The sequence below is a fragment of the Amblyomma maculatum genome, chromosome 10 (assembly GCF_055883805.1).
Source record: "Amblyomma maculatum isolate TAMU_Amacu chromosome 10, ASM5588380v1, whole genome shotgun sequence".
Taxonomy (NCBI): domain Eukaryota; kingdom Metazoa; phylum Arthropoda; class Arachnida; order Ixodida; family Ixodidae; genus Amblyomma; species Amblyomma maculatum.
Window position 1 is genome coordinate 105,381,907 of NC_139353.1, and position 10,337 is coordinate 105,392,243.

General features: G+C 41.2%; 1 protein-coding gene across 1 annotated transcript in view; it reads left to right on the forward strand.

The window, feature by feature from the left end:
• The window catches only part of LOC146177184 (protein-cysteine N-palmitoyltransferase HHAT-like), a gene marked incomplete at its 5' end in the record, with an annotated part of 52,856 nt that extends 42,875 nt beyond the window's left edge, over positions 1-9,981 (forward strand). The window contains 2 exons of the mRNA XM_084581483.1: positions 5,788-5,929; positions 9,731-9,981. Of these exons, the coding sequence (XP_084437609.1) occupies positions 5,788-5,929; positions 9,731-9,843 (255 nt within the window). The remainder of the gene's footprint in view (positions 1-5,787; positions 5,930-9,730) is intronic.
• Between the last annotated feature and the right edge of the window lie 356 nt (positions 9,982-10,337).

Here is a 10,337-nt window from a genome sequence, read left to right on the forward strand (position 1 = left end):
CTCTAAGGGTGGCGAAATTTGTTCTGCTTTAAAGTAATCGAATTTCAAAATCGTTTTTGCGGAAGATAACGGTTGCCGTCGACAAGCTAGCATGTTCGTGCTTTACATATATGATATGGTGAGTTCCGTTGTGTGCTTGTAACGTTTTAATAAATCTAGGTGCAAGAGAAAGTTGTAGTGTTATCTGGCAATATTATTAGAGCCAGATGACACTGCGCAGTTGCCTCTTGGACGCTGTGTGGTTATCGTAAATGAAACATTGCTGTATCGTTTATAATCCCTTTCCGGATTAGCATTCGTTACCGACCGACTCTCGAAATATCAGAACAAAGCTAGCGACACAAGACAGAACCGCGGAGTTTCGGCTAATCAGTTGAGGTTCACAAGTTAAAAGCGCCTGTTCACATGAATCCTTATTTTTCTTTTTGATGTCGATTTGGCCCATTTTAACCATGCACAAAGAAGGGGCAATAAATCATGCCGTCACGATTAACCGGAAATTTCAGTTTTCTCTGCACCCTGAGAATTCTGCAAAACCTAATTATAAATATAGTTATACAATTACTGTATGATCGCCTATTTGCGAACAAAGCGTCCTCGAAATATTAAACAGTCGGTATAGGTGCGATAACTATACAACCGCTGAGTTAATCGAACCTACATATGTAGATGGAGAATCAATAAATTAAATAATACAGATAGAACTTTCAAGAAACGCTCTTGAGTTATCCGAAAACTTTCGAATAAGGCTCAAACAATAAATCAGTTCAAGTTGGTGATATGGAATATATAACAACGTAATGTGGCTTTCTGAACAGACCAGCAACCGTTTGTTAGATTAATTGGTACTCCTGAGGTCATACCTGTTACATCTTTCGTTCCGAAGAGGTGCGTATTGGGTCCCCTTCTCTTCTTTCTGTTTAATAAGCATATCGCTTACAATCTTTCATTTCTTGGGATATGCATGCACTGTATACTCTGTGACCTAGAAAATGTTAACACTACTGATGACGAAATTAGAATATATAATTTCTCAATAATCACAGAACTGTGTGAGAGGTGACAAAGCGTAACTTAAGAACAGTGCTTGTGAGAATCATCTATATGTAGTCTCCTAGATTTGTATACAGCTGACATACAAACAAATACATTTGTATAGAGCAGAAAGTAAGCTTCTCGATCACAATTTATTATTCGCGCAACACATTCAGGTAGCGCCCCTAGCTGTACAAAATTTTGTGGAGCGTGAGTCCTTTCTTCCTATAGCTTCCTTGTGATTCCACTGCGCACTTCCGTGCGTCGGCGGATGAAAAAGTGAAGAACAGTAACTTGTTTAACAGTTTTCGCGAAGAGAATATAAAAGAAAAAGGATGAGAAAAAAAGGAAAAGAACAAAGTGCGAGGTGAAAGAAGACATTGGAAGTTAACTTCGGCTGCAGAATTTGTTCTCGAAACCGGCCGCCGCACAAAGAGGTATGTAAATTATCTGTTCTATGTAAATTATCTGTGCGACAGTACCGGCTACTAAGGATTGTGCGAGCTCTACAGTCCCTGCTTATCAGATGCATTTTTCCCACTTCATCTAAATCGGCAGCGAAACCATTGCAACCAATAGCGACACTGTTAGCCATCTTAGGCCTTGAAGCCGCTATGTTTATTATACTTTTGTTAGGTAACTGTTTTGAATGATTCTCTAATGAATATGTTAGCACAATTACAGTGAAAATGCGGTCGCGTTGCACTTTCTTCATGTCAAGTGTCGTCATTGTGAATGCACGTAAGTTTAGCAACTGCCGTCATTACCCGCGAGCGTAAACGCGTCGTTTTTGCACGTAAAATTTCAAGACTGATGTTTTGTTTGAATAAAGTGTGCAATTCATGCCGAATATTTTGTGGTGCAGTCTGGGTAGCACGCGAGCACTTTCGCGTGCGCGCTTCACGCCAAGAGACGTTCTGCTACAGATTTACCATCGCGCTCGAGGTGTTACAAGAGAAAAATTGATACACACAAAATGTGGGTGCTAGATAAAACAATTCGGAAGCGCTGGGGGAGACCCGCACGCCACAAACCGTTTCAAAAAACAAGCAGCTGCGGTGTAACTGTGGTATGCGCTCCCAACGCGCTCGCTGCCATAACGGATTGGGTTGGCTTGTTGCGGCAAGATTGGATTGCGCAATATTGAAGCGAACATCAATGCTTTTAAATTATCAGTAAAACCTGAGTTTTCTACCGGTCGTACAGATTGCTAATATTTTTTTCAGTGCTAGTAATGACAAAATACAGCTATTTAATGCACTATATATCTTGTTCTACTTGCGTGTACGAATGCATTTTAACGATCAGAGTTTTTACCGCCAAAAAACAGGAGCCGCTAGAGTGGCCAGCGATTTTTCTACCGCATTGCTCGTATGGGATTGTCACCACACTGGCCTAGTTTGGAGCACCTCTGCTTAAAAAGGCGTCTCGGGCTACCGTGTTCACGCGAGGCGTGCCTTTAATGAATTTTACCCGGCCTTTCTAAAGACAGATATGAACGTACATGTTAAACTAAGACAGGTGCAAGCGATCTCCAGAAACAAGTTCACTTGACAGCATCAATACAGGTCAGAGAAAAAACCGGATGCACCGTAATTTTACTAATAATAAAAATAAAACAATACGCGTGCGAAATTACTTGTTTTACTTGTACCTGAATACCCTTGCAACCGTTCTTCGCGGTTTCTCTCAAACGGTAAAAAATTTAGCGCAGCGTCCATTTGGGCGCTGTAGAATAATGGGATAGCGGAGCAATATGCGAGACTCTTGGCGGATACTGTCACGTAATGCTGACGAGGCCTAATGCAATCAACGATGGCACTTTAATTGAGCCTAATCAACTCTCTTTATGGCTGATTGGCACCCGCAGAACTAAGCAACTTGGGGACATCAATAACAGGAAATGTGCACATCAGTCGTCGTTCTGCGAATGCCGGTTGCACTCGTCAGCGCTGAATTTGAATTCGGTCAGGAAGCATCTAGATAAAGATGCGAAGCATGACCAGAGCAACCTCGCACACTGCGGAAACAGGAGCGAGTGGCTTGAATCATTCGAGGTCATCCAGGCGCATCTTGCGCGACAACAAAACTGATGAAGCCACGTTTCGCGGCAACGACTCTGAACTAATAATTCGTTCCCTGCTTTAGAATCACGGTGATGCGGGCGCATGCTAGAGGCTATTGGAAAGCAACAAATAATAATTTGAATGGTTAGAGGGAATGTTCATAGTGCCTGCACACCAACCGAACGGATCTTTGAAGACACTAATAATTTAGAATAACAATGTGTAGCGCATTCTCCACGAAGACACAAAATTTCTTATGCTGCTCACCACTAGGTTACAGGAAATAATGAAAAGTATTAGTTCCTGACAGTAATGAATAACCACGCATGACCCCTATCTCACTAATAAGCTAATATCTGGTGCAGTTGCCTCACTAAGTAACTCAAGGGAGGAATTTCGAAGGATCACTGGTGGCCTTGACAGGTAAAGCGGGACAGTAGCTCTTTAAACTGTTATGCAGAACACTAGACGATGTGCAAAATCCTCAGAAGAGATGAGTAGTTTAGGATACGCAGCTAAGCAGTGAAAATTGTAAGGAAATACGCCTAGTTGGGACAGGTAATGATCGCAGATCTGTACGACGACTTAGAAGTACAAGAGGATTGAAGCTTGAAAGCAAGGAGAATAAGAATAGGATGGTGCGCATTTGCCCGGCATTTTTACCCTTTTACCGTCAACGCTCAAGAGGAAAGTATATAACAGTGGCATGTTACCAGTACTTACCTATGGCGCTAAAACGTGGAGCTAACGAAAAAGGCTGTGCTTAAGTTGATGACAACGGAAAGAATTACGAAGTTTAAAGGATGTAACGTTGACATAGGCAGCGTGGATGGTGGTTGGTAAAGAAACCATGAGGTAATAGCACTCTAAATAATAGAAATGCACATGAAGAAATCGACATGTGCAGGGCATCTAACGAGAAACCAATATAACCGACTATTGCCACCAGAAAGCGACAGAATTCCAAAAACAAAGCAAGTGTCGGAGGTGGCGGCAGAAATTTGTGCGGCTGTAAAAGATTAGGAAGATAGTGGGGATTAGATTTGTGCAGTTGACAGAGGACCAGGCTAGTTCGAGTAATAATGGAGAGGTATTTACCTTCCAGTGGGTGCTAAGGTCGATGGTGAAAATCAGCTAAGCAACTTGTTCATCGATTCACTAGTACCGCTATATTTCATACATCACTTGAATCTGCCTTATTGTCTGTGAATTGTCCCTGTATCGAATAACAAGAAACTGGGATTCATATAGCGAAAGACAGCGTTTATTGTTAGCTAATCTTGCACGAATTCTGTAAATAAAAAAAGCTTGTAACGATGTCTTTCCGACAATAAGGAAGAATACTTGAGTACACTTATGTTTCGTCGTTACGGGCATATTGGGTCACGATAATAAGTCCAGTTCTATCGGTCGCACCGACACGAACACACTTCCCTTTTTCACAATCATGCGAAAAACCGCACGGCGTACAGATAAGTGCTACAGCAAAGTACATCTGTACAACACTTACTTGGTGGCCTCTGTCCACTGCGCGTGGAGAGTCTGCATATGGCTTCATGTTCACGGAGTGCTTTTCATGCTTGGATGCTGCCGAGGGCAGTGACCGAAAAGCAGCTGCCGCCACCGCCCTATGCGATTTTGCGCTTCTCGCTCGTGGCATGCAACGTCTCACCCTCCGCGGTTTGTCTCGACCAATCCGGATTTTAACACTGTGATTTTTATGCTTTTTTAAAATAATTCGGTTTGTGCAATTTTTAAATTCGGCTCGAAAATAATGTAAAGAGATTGAATATCGTTTCCTCGTTCATAGGAAGATTGCCATGAAGCATCTGGATAAAGCTGCGAAGCATGACCAGTGCAACCTCGCACACTGCGGAAACATAAGCGAGTGCCTGGAATCATTCGAAGTCATCCAACTTTCCTGTCAACCTAATCAAATATACAATGACAGGATAGAGCAATATTACCACCTAGTTCCAGAAAATGTATCTTCTGAAATATCTTGATTTCATGCGAGCACCATTTCAATATTATAGCCTCACTTTCACATACCGCAGAGGTTTCTCGGCGCTTTGAATACAAACTGTGCATTCCACATTTGCATGGCTCCCTGCTCATAGTACCACTTATTTCGTTTTCGTGATATACCGCGCGCAAGCTTCTTTCCAGTCTGATGCATGACTTTTCTATACGAGATAGAATTCATGAGAGCTGGTCTTAAGCTCCGTGGCTAATTGCACCATGATGGGGTGCTATTTGGAATGAGGTGGTATTGCGTCATTAAAAGTTATTCTCAATGATCTTGCCAACACCGCTGTTACATAAAACTCGTTAACAATATCACAAAAGCATCCCAATTATTCTGTGCTTGTTCTGCCCACATGCATGTGTATATCTGCACATGAGCCGAAATTTCATGGTATTCGGCATTGCCGCAGTAGGTATAGTATTATAATGCTTTGTTTCTACATCTAATGATACCTGCTAGGACGTCATGCATTCAGCAAGATAGTTTATGTGTATTTTTATTTCTATATTTCGCATCAGTGTGACAATGCATCGCGTAATAACATTATAAACATGCATTTGCTTCAGAAACTTGTTAAATAAAAATTACTGATGATTCGATATTGTTATGTCAAAATTCGCTGGTGGAGTTGCCTTAAAGGATCCATTATTGTTGCAGAGCAAGTATATGAACACCGCCTCCAGCAGATTTCTAAAGGCAGCAATTGGATCACCGCACTACCTGCTCACTATATTCGCCTGCGTGTTCTACCTGACTACTATAGAAGTCACCACTATATGCTTCAAAAGGGTCATCCTTGGTAAGCTATATTTCAAACTTTGTAAGCGAACACCTAAATTTGAACAAAAAGAACAAAACATTGGACTAGTATTAATAAGTTCCTAGACCGCGCAAACTTGCATACGCAGACATTAAACCTTCATTCAAAATAAGTTTGCTGAACTTGGTAGTGAGTAGTAGCATAATCTTTGAACAGCAAAAGAAACAAATTATTAATTACGTAAGCTAAGTAAGTAAGTAAGTTTGTAAGTTAAGTAGGAACATTCAGCTTTTACTAAACACTACTGTTTGCACCGTGACAGTCGCATTTTAAGTCCGAGTACTAGTAAACCCTTGCGAAGTAAAAGCACAAAATTTTACATGAAGACAAAATTTCACAGTCTTCACGTCATATGTTTAATATGGGGCGCACAGAGATCTACACTCATCATATTTTAACAACAACGACTCAGATAACGCATTTATTTTAGAAATCAGTTGATAGTATGCAGGTTTACTAAGACTGACGGGTAGATGTTTGGGGTGGTTGGTACGCGATTTAAAGGAACAAAATCTAGCGCACCATAACAAGGGCGAAGGAAGGAGACACACAAAACGCTAATTTCCAATTAATATGTTCTCCAGCAAGAAAGAATGGTTTTTACACCACCGAATAACACGTACCCCTAAAGAACATGCGCTGACAAAACGTATCAGGCAGATACGCAATCTTCTTTGGCCACAACGCGAGAGAAGGGCTACTTATACATTCATCTTTCAAAAGGGCATTCCATTCAGCTTCAACTATTTCTCACTATAACCAGTTTCTGTGCACTTTTTAAACCAAGCTTTTTTTGTGAAGGGGATTGCAATTGAAAACTCGGAAATGAGCCGACAGACCTTTCCCACACTTGTTACTAACATCTCGGCCATGTCCATGAAGCCTATAATTGAGGCATCTGCCCCTTTGACCAATATTTTGGTGGCCACAGGATAGATATATCTGATAGAATACATTTTGGATGCAATTAAAAAATTGTTGCTTGTATTTCTTTGCGCAGCCGACCACCTTTTTGGCTTCTGACGAAGTTTTAGAGCATAGAGAAATAAACTTATTCGGAGCCAAAAACGTCACTCTAGCTCTCGATCGCTGAGCTATCTTCTTTAGATTGTGAAAAAAACCTATGAATGTAAGGGATGCTGGCAATGTTTTCCTTCTTGCGCGCGGCCTCTTCTCTGAAATCCGCTTTTTTTGCATAGTTTCTTGAGAACACCTTCCTCCACGGCCACCTTCCAAGAAAATAGGAAGGATACCCAGCGCATTCCAGTCGCTTACGCTGTTGTGAAAGACTGTCATGCATGAGGTGCGGGCAAGACTTCTTGATAGAATTAAGAAATCAAAGACTAGCAATGAAACGTTTCCCAGGTTTAGAGTGCGATGAATTCAAAGGTAACAATGGTTTTTCGCCACGAGGTTTGAACATCCAGCACGTCCGATTATGACGCAGTATTGAGGTAATATCTATGAATTGAATAACATCTGCTTTAAGTGATTCAAACGTTATTTCTAGAGGCTTGGTCACAAAACTGCGCGAGGACATACGACCGTCATCCATGACGGAACCGTCATTCCTGTTAAGTACAATGAGACAGCCGTCGACATACCTATAACTCCTAATAACATCAGTTGCTGTATGCGCAAGAAACCTATCAAGCCGGGCTAAATATAAATCGTTTACGATAGGGCTATGCTATGGTAGGCTGCGCAGAGAAACACAAGGAAAAATTTGTAATTGCATTCGAAATGTAGTCTATCAGATACTTACATCCAGTCGTAAGAAATATATTTGTAAAAGGGCAGATGCCTCAGGGATACGCTTTGTGAGCATAGCCAGGATGTTAGTAACAAGTGTGGGAAAGGTATGCTTGCTCATCGCCGTGTTTGCAATTGCATTCCCCTTCTCAATAAACGCTTGGTTTTAAAAGTGCACAAAAACCGGTTAGAGCGTGAAATAACTGAAGCTGAATGGATTGCTCTTTTGAAAGATGAATGTATAAGTTGCCCTTATGTTGTTTTGTTGCCAAAGAAAATTGCGTATCTGGCTGATACGTTTTGCAAGCTCATGTTCTTTAGGCGCATGTTATATGCGATGGCATAAAAACCATCCTTCCTTTCGAGAAAAACTATTAGTTGTAAGTTCGCGCTTTGTGTGTCTTTTTTGTCCGTCCTTGTTTTGTGCTCTACACTTTGTTCCCTTTAATGTTGACGGTTCAGTGAATTCGAAAACGTGCGCGGTACTTGAAACGGCGCAAACTAGGCGAATAAAATTTCCTTGTTGGGCGAGTTGGTTGGACATTATGGTAAAACAGCGCTAGAAACACTGATAGATAAATGAGAACCATGTGTGTTTGTATTTCTATCTGCCCGTGTTTCTAGCGCTGTTTTAACATAATAAGCGAGGAAAGAACGATGTGCATAAAAAGGTGGTGAACAAACATTTAGAATTTTCAATTTTTTTGAACAAAGTTGTACACGTCTTCAGAAGTAGCACATACACAAAATTATTAGTGTGCATAAACGCTCTTAAAATCTTAATGTGTCAACAGTACAAGAAAATAAAGACGTGGCAAAATATCTGCCAGCCTCAGAACAGGTAAGGTTTCATCCGCAGCTGAGCTTAGCATGAAAATCCTCATAGCACGAAGAACATTATCAGTATCTCAAATTCATGTAATTAAACTTAATCATTAAATTCGCAATCTTAGGTACGGACTTCGCGACGCCTCAACAAATTGATGCAGTGTGAAAGACTGGTTGAAAATTGAATTGCCTTTAATTATCAATCAATGGAGACGGAATAAGGCAGTTGGTAAAGAGGCTGTGTTCCTTAAGTCTGGTAATAGCTCAAGGCCCATTTAGCCCTATGCCCGTTTTTTTTTTTTTTTTCGCACTACAAGTCGCCACAAAGCTGCTCACATTTGGAGCAAATTATGACGCGGGATTGACATAGTAATTTTTTTTTGTTGTACATTATTCTTCATCATCTCATACACTGGAGCTACTGTTCATCCTGTTTGCTCATTTGTAGAGGGACTTTTTGTGCACTGGAATCGAATTCGAACTCTATACCAGGAGCGCAGTTTCTATAAAAACTGTAAAACTTTTCCAATATAGCCGTATTTTCTCCCTTTTTACAAAATCTGAACCACATTTGGGTGTTTCCCTAAGAATAACAAAGCGCTTCTACTCTTTTTCAGTAACTAAAATATCAAGTCAATTTTTTTAACCGTGCGAAATTTTTATGTCGATGAGAGTGCAAATTCCTGCCTTTCTCTCTCTTTTGTTTAACGAATTTAGCTCTCAAACGAAATACCTGAACGCCAGTTGTACAACCTTCCATGCTGCTTTTGAACGCCCTTGTTTTGAAGCTCAGTAGTACTTCCTAGCGGGCTAGGTGCCTAGAGTGTCATACTGTATTCAGTGTGTCTATTTCCCGCGTAACAGCAGTTCCTAAGCTTATTGCGTAAGCGCCAGAGTGTAGAGGTTGAGAAAAGCCACCTTCTCATTTATTAAGTGAGTCGTTAAAGAGCAAGGACAAAGGACAATGGCTGCCTAGTCTCAATGAAATCAACTCGAGAGCGACTCAACATGAAAAGCTTTTTTTATTTAGATATTGGTACTACAGCATATCGCACTCCTGTTCTTACTTGGTGAACCTTCCTGTCTTCTTCCTTCTCTATCTCGCACTACTTGATTGCCGCTTTGTTGGTGTAACTGAAGACCATCTACATCTCCTTATGACGCATTCTAAATTATAATTTTATTCTTTCTTTGCTTCAGGATTCCCGATCCCGCTAATTCCAGTACTGGTCACTTTATACTTTGGAGCCTATTCGTCGCAAGATGTCATGAAGTGGGAAGCATCAACAGCTTCGAAAAGCAAAATGCCATAGAGCCCTTGCTACAACGCACTTGTTGAGGCACACCACACCGACGTTCACTAAGAGGATTTCCGACCAATGCGGTCATGGTTTAGGGCAGAGCAACGTAATAAAGTTTATAAAAACTCGCATGGTGATAATGCACAGCTGTCGTCTTTTTTTTCTTAAGACGGTGGCTATTTATGAGTTACTTCGCGAAAACTGTGCAATATGAATAAAGTGATGGGCACTGTTCTTCCAGGCTTTTTCTTTTCGGGCGTAAAACTTGTGGCTGGCAGCTTCTTGGCAGTAAAGCATGCGAAAAAAGCGCCTTGAAGATTTGTACTTCGTTAAGCAAGCCCGACTAGCTAGAGGCAGCAGTGCCTTTGTTTTTTGCAGGATGCATTCGAAAAACGGAGGTAAGAAGAGAACAGCCAAACACTGCCTGCATGTGCAGTGCCTTGTGTAAAATATTTCTGGAAGGTAGCGCAGGAAGGTAACGCAACGTGGGCCTATTGGGTTGTTTG